General features: G+C 46.0%; 2 protein-coding genes across 2 annotated transcripts in view; one reads left to right on the top strand and one right to left on the bottom strand.

The window, feature by feature from the left end:
* Positions 1–15,598, bottom strand: part of LOC310701787 (uncharacterized protein) — a 224,343-nt gene that overhangs the window by 117,875 nt on the left and 90,870 nt on the right. The gene's annotated exons all lie outside the window — the stretch shown is intronic.
* On the top strand, positions 1,740–14,306 carry LOC310701412 (uncharacterized protein). Its single transcript, XM_083492221.1, has 8 exons — positions 1,740–1,865; positions 3,133–3,319; positions 3,442–3,568; positions 4,860–4,942; positions 6,775–6,901; positions 8,737–8,819; positions 9,758–9,884; positions 10,823–14,306. Exons 2-8 carry the CDS (start codon positions 3,227–3,229, stop codon positions 12,418–12,420), a joined length of 2,238 nt encoding a protein of 745 aa, XP_083348347.1. The 5' UTR covers positions 1,740–1,865; positions 3,133–3,226; the 3' UTR covers positions 12,421–14,306.

The raw sequence follows: 15,598 nt of genomic DNA, 5'->3' as shown, positions 1-15,598 counted from the left end.
CACACACAGGAAGAAGAAGGATACAGTCTGAGCGCCTCGCTTATAATGTTATAAATCATTTAATGTAACACTGCAGTTGTTGTGTAAGGGATTATTATTTTGACCGGAACGTAACTGAAATAAATAAGATTTTGGAACGCAGAAATAAAGAAAACCACCAAACCATTTGAATAATTGGTATTAGTTATTGTATTATAATTTGGCATTATAATTATATAATTATAATTATATTATATTTGGTGTTGGTGTTGACCTTTAAAGCCCTAAACGGCTTCGGCCCAGTATACCTGAAGGAGCGTCTCCACCCCCATCGTTCTGCCCGGACACTGAGGTCCAGCGCCGAGGGCCTTCTGGCGGTTCCCTCATTGCGAGAAGCGAAGCTACAGGGAACCAGGCAGAGGGCCTTTTCGGTGGTGGCGCCCGCCCTGTGGAATGCCCTCCCATCGGATGTCAAGGTGATGGACAACTACCTGACATTCAGAAAACATCTTAAGGCGGCCCTATTCAGGGAAGCTTTTAATGTATGATTTTAGTGTTTCTTGGTTTCTGTGGAAGCCGCCCAGAGTGGCTGGGGAAGCCCAGCCAGATGGGCGGGGTACAAATAATAAATTATTATTATTATTATTATTATTATTATTATTATTATTATTATTATTATTATTATAATGAGGCTATTATTGGACTCCAACATGAATTTGACGAAATGCCGGGAAGACAGGAGTGCCTGGCGTGCTCTGGTCCATGGGGTCACGAAGAGTCGGACTCGCCTAAACAACAATTATTGGACTGTAATCGAAAACTAAGAAAAATTATTATATATAAAAAACACGTAATATAACATTGCATTTTTTTTAAATACAAAAACCTTCACAGGGCTACTTTCCGATGCCTTCTAAAGGTTATTCCACCGATCTAAAAATTGCAGAGCTGGGAAAGGAAGCCACATTTCCCTCCTCCTCCTGAGTTTTCCCCTGCCGCTGATTTCCATCGCACGGGAGGCAAATGCCAGGGACCCTCCCCGCCCCAGATCGAACCCCCATCCCTGTGGATTCAAGAGGCAGCGAGTTCCAAAGTCTAGCTGCTGCCACGCCAATATAAGACCGATTTTTTACAGGTACCACGTGGCACCACTAATCGATCAAAGCAGTAGAGGGGCGTCTATAGTCCGGCAGAAACAGGGGGGGGGGAGAGAGTTTGGGGGCCTTGCAAGGAGGTCGCAAGATGCACTTGGGGCCCCACTTTGCGTTTGAACTGCAGGGAGAAACCCCCAAGCCTCAAAAGTGTGTGGGGTGTGTGTTTGTTTTTGTCCCTTTCTTCTCTCCCCCAGCCCCAAATAAATCAAGTCCCCCTCCTCTCCGCCTCCTTCTCTTCCTAGCTAGCCCGATCCCACCCACTTTGTTTCTCCGAAGAGCTCTGATCATTTCTCTGCGCCAGAGAAGGAGGGGGAAATGCAACTTCACAGAATCACAGGCTGGCAGAGTGGGAAGGGATCGCCAGCGGTCATCTAGCCCAACCCGCTGCAAATGCAGGATTCGAACCCAGGACCCAGAGAGTCTGATTGCACGGCCAGCTCCCTTTCCATTTCCCCCGTGTTAATGTCTCTCATGCATGTTTTTGCCTAATACTAATACTAATATTAATCGAGGGGATTTGTGTGTGTGTGTGTGTGTGCGCGTTTTTGCTGCTCGATTTTCCAAGGGTTAAGATGAACGGAGCTTCCGTTGCTAGAGAGGAAAGCCATCGGGGGAGGAGTTTCCCTCCGTCTCCCAGTCCTTTTCCTGCCCGGCTCCTCACGTGGAGGGAAGCGGCTGCTCTGCACCCCCCCCCGGTGCCCCCTCCCGGCGCTGCATCCGAGGCCGGATCCGGTGAGACACCCCCCTCCCCCGACCCCTTTGTGCATTGGGCTGGAGGGGATCCACAGGGTCGCAGGGAGGAAGATGCGAGGAGACCCCCCCTCCCTGGGATGGGGTTGCAATTTGGGGTTGGGGGTATCAACCGATTGCTAGGGTGCAACTGGAAGGGAGCGAGACCCTCGCCCCCTTTCGCCCCGGGATCTACTGGGTAAGATCCGTTTCTCCGCTAGAGATCCCAGGGAGCGCCGCTGGCTTTCCTTGCCTTCCCTTCCTCCTCTCTGCAAGGCCAAGAGAAGAGAATCCTTTGCATTTTTCTGCGAGGTGGGGGGCACTTGCAGACTTTGCAAGACGCACACGGAGGGGGCCTTCGGTCATGGAAATGTAGAGATGGGAGGTACCCCGTGGTGCATAATAATAATAATTTTATTTATATCCCAGCCTCCCCAGCCGAAGCCGGGCTCAGAGCATAGCTGGCAACTTTTCCCTTTTTTAAAGGGACATTCCCTTATTCCGAATAGGATTCCTCGCAAGAAAAGGGAAAAGTTGACAGCTATGGCTCAGAGCGGCTAACAGCAGTAAAAGCAACACAGTTTACATAAAATCACAATCAATTCATTCTAAAACCAATTCATTCTAAAATCAAGAATCAAATTAATGGCAACCATTGGGCTAGCGTTCTATAAAAAGGACAATGCAGGATAAGGCCAATGGTGCCATCTGGTCCAGAATCCTGTCCTCACAGTGACCAACCAGTTGCTGGTGTTTTATGATTTGATGGTGGTTGTTTTTTAAACCTGATTTTTTAAACACATTTTAAAATTAAATTGAATAGCCTGTGTTGTGCCTGAATATAATATTGAAGCACAGGTGGATGGAGGCGTGTTGGGTTTTCCTCTAGACCAGCCTTTCTCAACCTGTGGGTCCCCAGATGTTGTTGAACTACAACTCCCATCACCCCTATCTAGCAAGGCCAGAGCTCAGGGATGATGGGAGTTGAAGTCCAACAACATCTGGGGACCCACAGGCTGAGAACCGCTGCCTAGACATTGTGTCTGTATAATAATAGGATATGGACAAAGGGGCCCAGTTAGTGAGATGCAAGGATGTAGCGAATGGGCAATGGGATCAGTTGTGTGGGAAATGGAGCCTCCATATACAGCAGCAGCCTACCTGAACTCGGACGCAGCAAAGAGATGTTACTTTGATCCACGTGAAACCGTTAAAAATGTTCCCAACGAGAGCGAAAACGCACCTTCATTAGTAATGTTGGTTTCAACAGCTTAATACACTGTCTGCAAGTCGGGGCAACACATGAAAAAACAGATCCTGGACCTGGTGATTTTGGAGCAGTTCCTGGCTGTCCTTCAGCGGAGATGGAGAACTGGGTCAGAGAATGTGGAGCAGAGTCCAGTTCCCAAATGGGGGCCTTGACTAAAAGTTTCCTCCTGAGTCAGGCAGAGCAGCAGGTGAGCGCAAAATTGCTGAACTCTTTCCGAAAGTCCCGCAAGGAGGAATGTGCCAAACCACAGAGGCCGTTGCCTCTGTCCTTAACTTTCCTAATAATCCTTGCCATTCATTGCTGTTTCAGCTCCAGGATCTGTTTGCAGAAGTGGCCACAGATTTCCACAGAGTAGGGAAGCTTCCCTCAGACGCCAGAGATAGTCACCTACACAGGCAGTCTGTGCCAGAGAGTGACTTAGGTGACACCTCACTGGGTAAGTTTTAAATTGATAATTTTTTATTGATCATGCAAGAAATCAGGGTAGGTCTGGCCCAGGAGGCCTCTTTTGGCAGGGTCTCATCAACGTTCATGAAAAAAAACATCCTAAAGCCTTTAAATTTCATTTTTTGTGTCACACGCTGTTAACGAAAGCCCATAATTTATTTGCGTATTAAACTTTTTAAATTAGTAAATCTATTGAAGGTAAAGGTAAAGGGACCCCTGCCCGTACGGGCCAGTCTTGACAGACTCTAGGGTTGTGCGCTCATCTCACTCTAGAGGCCAGGAGCCAGCGCTGTCCGCAGACACTTCCGGGTCACGTGGCCAGCGTGACGAAGCTACTCTGGCGAGCTAGAGCCGCACACGGAAACGCCGTTTACCTTCCCGCTAGTAAGCGGTCCCTATTTATCTACTTGCACCCGGGGGTGCTTTCGAACTGCTAGGTTGGCAGGCGCTGGGACCGAGCAGCGGGAGCGCACCCCGCCGCGGGGATTCGAACCGCCGACCATGCAATCGGCAAGTCCTAGGCGCTGAGGTTTAACCCACAGCGCCACCCGCGTCCCACCCAGTAAATCTATTAACTGTGTGTTAAATATTACATATACAGTGGTACCTCTGGTTGCGAACGGGATCTGTTCCGGAGGCCCGTTCGCAACATGAAAAGAGTTGCGATTCGCCGCTTCCTCACATGCACATGACATCATTTTGCACTTCTGCGCATGTGCGAGTGGCGAAACCCGGAAGTAACCCTTTCCGGTACTTCTGGGTCGCCGCAGGACGTAACCTGAAAGAACGTAACACAAAGCGGACGTAACCTGAGGTATGACTGTATAATATTGAATCTATTGCGAATGCTTCAATCTTCAATATGGAAATCTAATTAAGTGTGTGGCCCCCTTATTCTATGTCAGAGTTCTCTTGCGGCCCATGAGAAGTTTGACTGCTCCGCCGTAAATCTGTGAGATGCATTTCATGTTTTCCCGAAATGGGGCACGACAGCATGCTGGTTTTAAGACTTCTCCCCAGCTCAGAAAGGCGTTCCTTTGCGACCCCTTGGATTTCTCCACAAGAGGAAAAATGGGATGAGCTGTAGTTTTGCACAACTAAACTGCATAATGCAAAGGGACGTTCAAGATACATAGGGCAGGTGTGTCGTTTTGTGATGTCAACGCGGACCTAGAAATCTCAAAAGAATGCATTAAATTAAAAGAAAAGAGAAATTTGTCATGCAGCCTCTGAGATTAATGTGCGCTCTGATGGCTTCCCATCACCTTTCTCTCTCACAGGTGGTGGAATAATGCCAGCAACAACTCCTTGGGCGTCTTTTCTTCATGGGGGAGCGGAAGAACCTGTACAAGCGACATTTCAGGTAGGTGGAAGCATCCCGGGAAGGCTGCCAAGAGGAAGCCAAGTGTCTCTGCTCATCTCCCTGCATCTGAAGAATTCTCTGTCCTCCTTATAGAATCATAGCATCTTAGAGTTGGAAGGGACCCAACGGTCATCTAGTCCAACCCCCCCCCCCACAATGCAGGAATCGCATCGCTTCTTTCTAGGCTGCCCGCTGAGGAGGCTGTGAGTGCCACCCGAGAAATCCTGCAGGATAGTACCCAGCCACTTCTCGATACGATAAACTTTATTGTCCTTGTCCCATACAGAACAATGAAATTGAAAAAATCTACATCAGACATTCAAAAACCAACAAGCCTGCTATCCCCGCTATCCCAGCCTGGTTAGCCCCCTAAAAACTCTGATACCCCATAAATAAATACAATATACTCCCATAGAGACTACCTTACACTGTGTTTAAAACCAAAATCGCATTTGGATAGAAACTGTTTCTCAGGCGGCTAGTCCTAGTCTTTATAACCCTGCACCTTCTTCCAGAAGGCAGAAGCTGAAAGAGATCATTTCTGGGGTGCGCACTATCCTGCACTATCTCTGCAGCTTTCTTGTGACACCTGGAAGTGTAGATTTGATCCAAGTGGGAAGAGTGCACCCAGTTATTCTCTCCGCAGTCTTTACAACCCTGGACAGCATTGTTTTTCCCCTGACCGTGCAGCTCCCAAACCACATACACAGACCATAAGTTAATACACTCTCCACAGTACAATGGTAGAATGCCATCAACAGGTCCTTTGAGAGATTGTTTTTGCGGAGGATTCTCAGAAAATATAACCTCTGCTGTGCTCTCTTCACCAGGTGTTTGCTGTTTTCTCCCCAGGTTAGGTCGTCTCTCAACTCCATTCCCATAAATCACAACACTGAGTGCACCCAATTATTCTCTCCGCAGTCTTTACAACCCTAGACAGCATTGCTCTCTCTCTCGCTCTCTCTCTCTCTCTCTCTCTCTCTCTCTCTCTCTCTCATTTTTATTAAATTTTCTGTTTTACAATTTAAAAGATGCATTTAAACAAGCTTGAAATATCAATGACTTCTCTTCTCTTTCCGTGCTTCATTTTGCAGAGCATAAATCTCTGCGTATTTTATATAAACTCAAGCATTCAGTATTCCGTTATTACTTCCACCAAAACCTATTTGCACTGCTGAATTTCTAACAAGACAATGTGTGGGCACAAAATAAGAATCGATAAATATGAAGAAATCTGGAAGGAATATTTAAGTGATAAGGCTGATAGTGGTGGGAGGAGAGAGAGAGATGTGAAAATATTGTTTAAAAAGGTGTAAAGGTAAAGGGTAAGGGGATCCCTCCCCTGACCATTAGGTCCAATTGTGGCCGACTCTGGGGTTGCGACGCTCATCTCGCTTTATTGGCCGAGGGAGCCGACGCACAGCTTCCGGGTCATGTGGCCAGCATGACTAAGCCGCTTTTGGCGAACCAGAGCATGGAAGCGCTGTTTACCTTCCTGCCGGAGCGGTACCTATTTATCTACTTGCACTTTGACGTGCTTTCAAACTGCTAGGTTGGCAGGAGCTGGGACCGAGCAACGGGAGCTCACCCCGTCACAGGGATTCGAACCACCAACCTTCTGATCAGCAAGCCCTAGGTTTAGACCACAGCGCCACCCGCGCATGCCTACTCAGAGTCAAACACCACCTGTAAATCATTTTCAAATAGTTCTCCTTCAGGGAATAACATGCTGTAAACTTCAGCCACTTTTCCTTGTTGAGTCTTCTGGATTTTGCAAGTAGAGAATTGTGACATTGTCTGTGAAAGGGCCAATGTTTTCCTTTTCTTTTCAGGCCCGAATTTATTTTGAGGACGTTGCAGTGTATTTCACGGCAGAGGAATGGGCTCTGCTGGATTCTGACCAGAGAGCTCTGCACAGAGAAGTCATGGAGGAGAATTATCTTCTCGTCGCCTGTCTCGGTAAGACGTTGTGTCTTCAGCTCTTTTACTGGTTGTGTTTGTGTAAATGGTTGTAGGGCTTCTATTGCATTGGGACCTCGCTTTGAATCATTTCCCTAGTGCAGCCTTCTTCAACTTGGATCCCCAAATGTTGGACTACAACTCCCATCAACCCTGACCAGCCCATCTAAGAAAGCTGGGGATGATGGGGGTTGTAGTCCATCAATCTTGGCAGAACCAAGGTTGAAAAACATTTCCTTAGCGGATGATGATAGTTATTTAGAATGCATGTGATTGTTCTTAACTAGCTTTGCAATGTTTTAAATGGTATTTTTATTGATATGTTTGCCACCCATGGCTCTCTTGGGGAAGAAGGGTGGGATATAAACCGAAGGAATAATAATTATTATGTCCCTCCGTGGGTGACCCTCCTGACCCCTTCCGATTCTATGCTTGTATTCTATTCCTCATTACATCCATGAATTATTATTATTTGTACATGTCCACAGGACACTTTTTATATACAAGGACGGGTCGCCATCCTTGTAGCTGTTGGAAATGCGTATTTTGGTCGGCGGCATTTGCAAATCTTTTTTTTTCCCTCCCCAAAACTTCTGGTGTGTGTTGCGTTCCAAAAGCAAGGAAGGATTGGACCCTGATTAATAAAATACACACGAGGCTTGACCAGCAAGACTCTGGGAGGAGGTGCCAATAATAATCTGTCACACCCTGGCCCAGGCCCCTTTTATTAACAAAAGAACTTATAACACAGTGCTTGTAAGAACCAATCAGATGTCCTCTGAGCGTTTCAAAAACATCCCCACGTGGGACAAAGTCAGATCAGAGAAATCCTTTTAACTACAAAGAAACTATTTCCTATTTGAGCATGCATACATGGTTCAGAGTAAATAAAATAGGAATCAAGGAGGAATGCATTTAGTACCCCCGGAGGTCATAAACAACAGTAAACAGGAGATGAAGGATGGCAATGAAAAATAGTATTTACCATCTCCTTGTGAACTCTCTTCCTGGCCCTTAAAGGTAAAGGTAAAGGGACCCCTGACCATTAGGTTCAGTCGTGACTGACTGGGGTTGCGGCGCTCATCTTGCTTTATTGGCCGAGGGAGCCGGCGTGCAGCTTCCGGGTCATGTGGCCAGCATGACTAAGCCGCTTCTGGCGAACCAGAGCAGTGCACGGAAACGCCGTTTACCTTCCCGCCGGAGCGGTACCTATTTATCTACTTGCACTTTGACGTGCTTTTGAACTGCTAGGTTGGCAGGAGCAGGGACTGAGCTCACCCCGTCGCGGGGATTCAAACCGCCGACCTTCTGATCGGCAAGTCCTAGGTTCTGTGGTTTAACCCACAGTGCCACCCGCGTCTTGGCCCTTAAGATCTACCTAAAGGTTAACAAATCTACATCAAAGTAACCTACTATATTTATGGCTCAGGATGCCTAGTGAAGCAATCAGTCCGTGTTTAAGAATGCTTATACGTGACTGTCAGGCAGAGAGAAAGAAAATGGCAGAGGTGCAGAGGCTTGTGGGATTCGATCAGAAATTATTGTCAGGGAATCCAGCCCAGTCAAAGCGATGCTTTCATCGCTGACACAATGGCGTGCTCCATTTTTCATAATTCCTCATAGCAATCCAACCTGACCCCCGCAGTGTGCAAATGTTTCACCACTATAGATGTTGTCACTCCACTGAGAAGGGTTTTCGCCCAAGCGGCAGAGCATCTCTTTTGCCTGCAGAAGGTCTCCGGTTCAATCTTGGGCGTCTTCAGGTAGGGCTCAGAAAACCCCAGCTTGAAACCTTGGAGAGATGATGTCTTCCCTACTATCTTTGTCTCTCACAGGTGACAGGATGATGCTGGCAAGACCCCCTCAGCCGTCCCTTCCTCGCGCTGGAGGGGAAGCAGTTGCTGTTGCAAACGATCAGGTATGGATCAGGGAAGAATCACTGGGGAGAAGGAGGAGCCTTCTCATTTCCCTGGTCCGGATGGAAATTCTCTCCTCATCTTTGCTTCTGTCAGAGCTGCCCAAGAGAAAGGCAGTGATCTATAATGAATTGAAAAGGATGTTTAAAATAACGGTCGTAAAAAATAAAAATAAAAACCACCCAGAAGCTTTTCTTTTGGGAATTATAGAGACAGAATGACCTAAACTGTATAGAAATTTATTTATTTGTGCTGCTACAGCGGCAAGAATGTTACTCGCCCCCAATATGGAAAGAAGTCCCAGCAAAGGAAGAATGGATACAAAAACTTAAGGAATATGCGGAAATGGCAAAACTTACTGGAAGAATAAAAAATTGAGATAACAAACTTCTTTATATAAAAGAATAGAAATGGTTTATTGAACATTTACAGATAAATTGCAAACAGATAAGAACATTGGCAGGATTATTGTAATAACCTGCAGTATATATTTAAAGTAGATTAATAAATGAACAAATTAAGTTAATTGGGATATGCAGAAGATATTAAAAATAAATTTAAGGAACTGCAGAAAGAGCATAGCTGTCAATGTTTCCCCTTTTTTAAGGGAAATTCCCTTATTCCGAATAGGATTCCTCGCAAGAAAAGGGAAAAAGAGAAAGAGGGGGAAGGAAGTCAAGCTTTGAAATGTCGAAATGATTGTAAAATTAGTGAAATGTATATTATTATTATTATTATTATTAAACCTGAAAAGTATAAGTTAAGAGAGAGAGAGAGAGAGGGAGAGAGAGAGAGAGAGAGAAAGGCTGTGAAGGCCTCCTCAGAAGGTTTAACTTCTGTGGGATAATACACAGCCGTTCTCCCCCTGATGAGACTTCTGGGTTTTGCTAGCAGACGCTCTTAATTTCTGTCAAGACACAAATGTTTCCTTCTCTTTCAGGGTCCGTGGTCCTTTGAGGCTGTGTCTGTGTATTTCACTGAGGAGGAGTGGGCTCTCCTGGATCCTGACCAGAGAGCTCTTCACAGGGATGTCATGGAGGAGAATTATCGCCTCGTCACCTCTCTCAGTAAGACTTTCTTAAGGCCAGTCAAGAGATGGTAAAATGCGTAACTGACGGGCAGCCCATCTAAATTGGAATCTTTTGAAAATATGAAGTGGTTTATAAATGCTTTTTATATACAGGCTTGACTACTGTAATTCGCTCTATGCGGGGCTGCCCTTGAAGCTGTCCCAGAAACTCCAGCAGGTGCAGAATGCTGCAGCGAGGCTCCTCACAGGGTCTCTGCCATGGTAGCATATTCACCCAGTGCTTTTCCAGCTGCACTGGCTCCTGGTGGAGTACACGGTCAGATTTAAGGTGCTGGTTTTTGACCTTTAAAGCCCTTCACAGCCTAGGACCCTCGTACCTACGGGACCGCCTCTCCCGGTATGCCCCACGGAGAGCCTCAAGGTCCATAAATAGCAACACCCTAGAGGTCCCGGGCCCTAAGGAAGTTAGATTGGCTTCAACCAGAGCCAGGGCCTTTTATCCACCAGGGCCTGGTGGAACGCTCTGCCTCATGAGACCAGGGCCCTGCAGGATCTGATTTCTTTCCGCAGGGCTTGTAAGACAGAGTTGTTCCGCCTGGCCTTTGGCTTGGAGCCAATTTGATTCCCTCCCCCTCTTTTCCTTTTTCCTTCTGTGATGGAACTCCTAATTGGGGACTTCCCTGGCTTTTTTCTGGCCCATGTAGGACCAGTCTGGATAGTTGGCCTTGGTGGAGATTTGACGTTTTCATCCCCAAAAAGTTTTTTGATTTGAGTTTCTACTGAAATGAGGCTGCATTTTAATGTTGTATTTTAATCTTGTTTTTAAGTTGTATTTTAATCAATTGTTTTTATACTTGGTGCTAGCCGCCCTGAGCCCGGTCTTGGCTGGGGAGGGTGGGGTATAAATAAAATTTATTATTATTATTATTATTATTATTATTATTATTATTATTATTACTTCATGTCTTACTGCAGGCCACAAATGGGAAGCCAGGAATACGGGAGATGTATGTTGGATGTCGGCAGGAAGGGACACGCATAAAAATGAGGAACAACTGAGAAAGAAGACTGAAGCAGATCAGAACAGGTGGAATATATCCTCTGTTACTCAGGGCAGTGGCTACCCTGAAATTGTGATCATAGAAGAAGAAGAAGAAGAACAGGAAAAGGATAAATACTGTGTGTATCCGAAATTGGAATGTGAAGCTCATTGCCAAATCCACACTGGGGAGAAACCATATCAGTGCAGAGAATGCGGAAAGACATTCAGTCAGAAGATGTATCTTACGACTCATAAAAGAATTCATACAGGGGAGAAGCCATATAAGTGCTTGGAATGTGGAAAGGGCTTCAGCCAGAAGATACACCTAACTTTCCACCAAAGAATTCATACAGGGGAAAAACCATACCAGTGCTTGGAATGCGGGAAGAGCTTCATCAGGAGTTCAAACCTCACTTTGCATCAAAGAATCCACACAGGGGAGAAGCCATATCAGTGCTTGGAATGTGGGAAAAGTTTCATTAGAAGCACAAACCTTACTTTGCACCAGAGAATCCACACGGGCGAGAAGCCGTATCAGTGTGTGGAATGTGGAAAGAGCTTCAGCCAACGTTGTAGCCTTACTTCTCATCAGAGAATCCACACAGGGGAGAAACCGTTTGAGTGTCTGGAATGTGGAAAGAGCTTCACGCATAAGATAAGTTTCACTTATCATCAAACGACTCACACAGGGGAGAAACCATATCAGTGCGTGGAATGCGGGAAGAGCTTCAGTCAACGTTGCACCCTGACTTCTCATCAGAGAATCCACAGGGTGGAGAAACCATATAAATGCCTGGAATGTGGAAAGGGCTTTACGTGGAAGATAGGCCTCGCTGCTCATCAAACAACTCATACAGGGGAGAAACCATACCGGTGCTTAGAGTGTGGAAAGAGCTTCAGCCATAAGGGGAGTCTCACCTATCATCAGAGAATCCACACAGGGGAGAAGCCATATCAGTGCATGGAATGCGGGAAGAGCTTCAGTCACCGATGCACCCTAACTTCTCATCAGAGAATCCACACAGGAGAGAAACCATATCAGTGCCTCGAATGTGGAAAGAGCTTTAAAGAGAAGAGCAGGCTCACTTTTCACCGAAGGACTCACACTGGGGAGAAGCCGTACAAATGCATGGAATGCGGAAAGGGCTTCACGCAGAAGATAGGCCTCTCTGCTCACCAGACAGCTCATACAGGGCAGAAACCGTATACCTGCTTGGAATGTGGAAACGGCTTCACGAGAAGATCAAGCCTTAATCTGCATCAGAGAAGTCACAGTGGCGAGAAGCCATATCAATGCCCCGAGTGTGGAAAAAGCTTCACTAGACGGTCCGGCCTGAATTTGCATCAAAGAACTCACACGGCGGTGAAATCGTATAAGTGCTTAGAGTGTGGAAACAACTACAATAATAAGATAAACCTCACGTATCATCAGAGAACTCACAGAAGCGATTTGAATATGCAGCAAAATCTTGTATCCCACGTGAAACAGGAGTTTGATTGTGAGGACCCACATCGGACATGCACTGTATAAATGAATGCTAAGCAGGGAGCAACATACTGTACCTATCCTGAACATTGACAGCAAGGGAACTGAAGCATTTTCTTTTAGCTTTGCTCCTTTTCTAATATAAAATGTGAAATCACCACTGCTCCCCTCTGCCCTCCCCATCCATCCTTCCTCTCCTGAGCACGTAGTGATGCTTCCATGTGGGAGCATTGAAGCTCCTATGTGTGGTCGGCGCTGGCCAAAGGATCTACCCAAGGGCATTTCCAAAATGCGTTGCCTCCTGGTAATGGATTTTGGGACATGTTGGGGGGCTCCTCCACATGCAGCTGCTGGGTGACCTTGGGCCAGTCACACTTCTCTGAAGTCTCTCAGCCCCACTCACCTCACAGAGTGTTTGTTGTGGGGGAGGAAGGGAAAGGAGAATGTTAGCCGCTTTGAGACTCCTGAAAGGGAGTGAAAGGCGGGATAGCAAATCCAAACTCTTCTTCTTCTTCTTGATCAGGGGATGTTTCATAAAACAAGGCATAAGAATAAAAAAGGAAAGTGAAAAGGAAAAAAAAAACAAAATTAATGGAAGAAATAAGGAAAAAAGAAAAAGAGCAAATCAAACAACCAAATAATGATATAATTAAAAAAGAAATTAGGCTACTGCAGACAGAATATATGTGCAAAATAGAACAGGAAGTAGAGTAGAATGTGGAAACAAAATAATTTTGAGTTTACCAATAAACCGGAAAAATACCTGGCGTGGCAACTGAGAAAGAGGCAGAATCCAAGACAAATAAATAGAATAAAAATAGGAGAGGAAATTATAGGTGATCCAAAAGTAATAATACAAAAATTTAAAACGTATTATGAAAATTTATACAAAAAAGATAATGAGGCAGAAGAAGTAGACAACTTCCTGTACCAACGGAAAGGAAGCTGCATAAAAACCCGCAAGGAGGGTGGGTTTTAATTCTACTGGATCAGATATTTGCCCCACAGAAATGCACAGAGTCTAAATGTGGGTGGTGGTCTCTTGCTGTGTGTGTTTTCTATGTATCTGCAGCCGGGTGCTTTCTTCCTCTCTGCCCACGTTCCCCACACGCAAAAGTCACAGATCCGGTGCTTGCCAGCACTGTCATAGCAAAACAATTGGGATCTGAGACATGGATCAGTATGAAACCAGATTATCATTATAGGGGGGTCTCCCCCTGGAACAACCACTGTATTATAAGCAATGTCTCTGTCAGTGGTGGTGTTGATCAGCGCTGGATCTGTGATTTTAATGGATGGTTTGCAGCTAAGGGACCTTTAACTGAATGGCTGTTTGTTAAAAGGAAATGTGTCTCATTCAGTAATCATGCAAGCTGGAGATGGTCCATTTCTGGCTTGAAGATTTTCATTTTGAGCAAGGAAGCCTTTTGTTGAATGACGACCTGCCCCAGAGCCGCTGTTATATGATAACACTGCTCCCCCTATCTCTAAATCCCAGAGGTGCCTAAAGGCATAAAAAAATGGAGACCCCTGCCAGAGTTATTTCCAGGCTTCAAATGGAAGATGAACACACAGCCCCTCCATCTGTTTGATTGAATATTTTTCTGTGCACACAGGTGTCTCAGTGTAAATATTGGGCTTGGTGGTGGATTTTCTCCGTTAAGTGTTTCTGCCTTGCAAAACTCTGTGATTAACATCCCATTTGTTTTTGTAAATGCGTTAGGAAGAAATGTTAAAGGTGCACACGTGCAGATATCAAAAAAACCAAGACCACACAAACAGAGATTTGCGTGTGCAGCCCGAATATCGAAAAACATAGCGAGAGTTGAAACATCTCATGTTGTAGTTGGGAGCGTTTTCCTTTGTCTTCTGTTGGTGTGTTTTTTTACTACAATCTAGGTGTTTTATAGATTATAAAAACAACTCCTCACAACTCAGTGTTTGTTCTCTTTCCCCGAGTTTCAATAGCGTCGCAAGGGAGAAGATGTGCCCTGAGAACTGGTGTTGAGAATTTTGTAAGTTAACAGCCAGGTCTGTGTGTTCTCCATGCTTACCAAATAAATCAGCGTACACAAGCTGTATTTCTCTAAAAAGAGCACCGTTTCGCAGAATCTGTTAATGTTTCCCAGTTCCCCGAGTGCCTGAGCTCTCTTTCCTGCACCTTCTGCTCTCATTTCACAGCTGCAGTCCACCCGCTTCCAAGTGTTTGCTCCTCCTTAGGGGCTGGTAACTTGATGCTTTTTTAAAAAGGGGAAAGCTGAGAGTCCCAGGAAGTTCTGTTTCTCTGCTGGTCAAAACCAGCCCCTTTCCATTTTGCTACGAGGTAGTTGGGAGTGCTCTTGTTGGAGCTGAAGTGGCCTCTGGGGCTGGGGTCCCTTTGACCCCAGGGCTCAGAGAGGAAGCGGATGGGTGCAAAAGTGCTGCATAGCCCAATACCTTCAGGGTTTGAGTTTCAAGCTCCAGATGTTGCCACAGGAGAACAGCAGGGATTCCTCACCAGTCAAGTTTGCACCCTTTATAATAGTGTTTGGCTTATTTTCTCCCTTCTCTTCCTCCCACTTTTGTTGCTCTGGACGCCTGAGGAAAAACTGGTTTCACTCCACCATTCTGGATCTTTCACCCCATTCTCCCTCTGTCTTATCCAGTAAGTTTCCAAGCACAATTCAAAGTGTTGGTGCTGACCTTTAAAGCCCTAAACAGCCTTGGCCCAGTACATCTGAAGGAGCATCTCTACTCCCATCGTTCAGCTAAGGTCCAGCTCCGAGGGCCTTCTGGCAGTTCCCTCCCTGTGAGAAGTGAGGTTACAGGGAACCAGGCAGAGGGCCTTCTCGGTGGTGGCGCCCGCCCTGTGGAATGCCCTCCCATCAGATGTCAAGGAAATAAACAACTATCTGACTTTTAGAAGACATCTGAAGGCAATGCTGTTTAGGAAAGTTTTTAAGGTTTGATGTTTTATTGTGTTTTTAAGATTGGTGCGCACCAACCCCTCTCACTCTCCAGGCTTCAGCAAAAGCAACGTGAAGCCTCCGGAGCGCGGCAGGAGCGCTCCCTCTGCGCTTCGGAAGCTTCACGTTGCTATCGCTGAAGCCAAGGAGCCTGCATTCGCTCCGTAAGATGCGCACACATTTCCCCTTAGTTTTGGGAGGGGAAAATGTGCGTCTTATAGAGCGAAAAATGTGGTAATCTGTTGCGGAATGGGTAGTCGGCAAATTACATTGAGAAA

The sequence above is a fragment of the Podarcis liolepis genome, assembly GCF_965112155.1.
Source record: "Podarcis liolepis genome assembly, chromosome: 2".
NCBI classification, from domain to species: Eukaryota; Metazoa; Chordata; class Lepidosauria; order Squamata; family Lacertidae; genus Podarcis; species Podarcis liolepis.
The sequence above is the reverse complement of the archived record's forward strand: the minus strand, read 5'-3'. Positions and strand labels throughout refer to the sequence as shown.

Excerpts from the sequence above, each read along its gene's own strand:
- LOC310701412 (XM_083492221.1), top strand. The coding sequence starts at position 3,227 with ATGGAGAACTGGGTCAGAGAATGTGGAGCAGAGTCCAGTTCCCAAATG. Across the intron at positions 4,943-6,774 it reads CTGTACAAGCGACATTTCAG|GCCCGAATTTATTTTGAGGA; the intron begins GTAGGTGGAAGC and ends TTTTCTTTTCAG. Across the intron at positions 6,902-8,736 it reads TCTTCTCGTCGCCTGTCTCG|GTGACAGGATGATGCTGGCA; the intron begins GTAAGACGTTGT and ends TGTCTCTCACAG.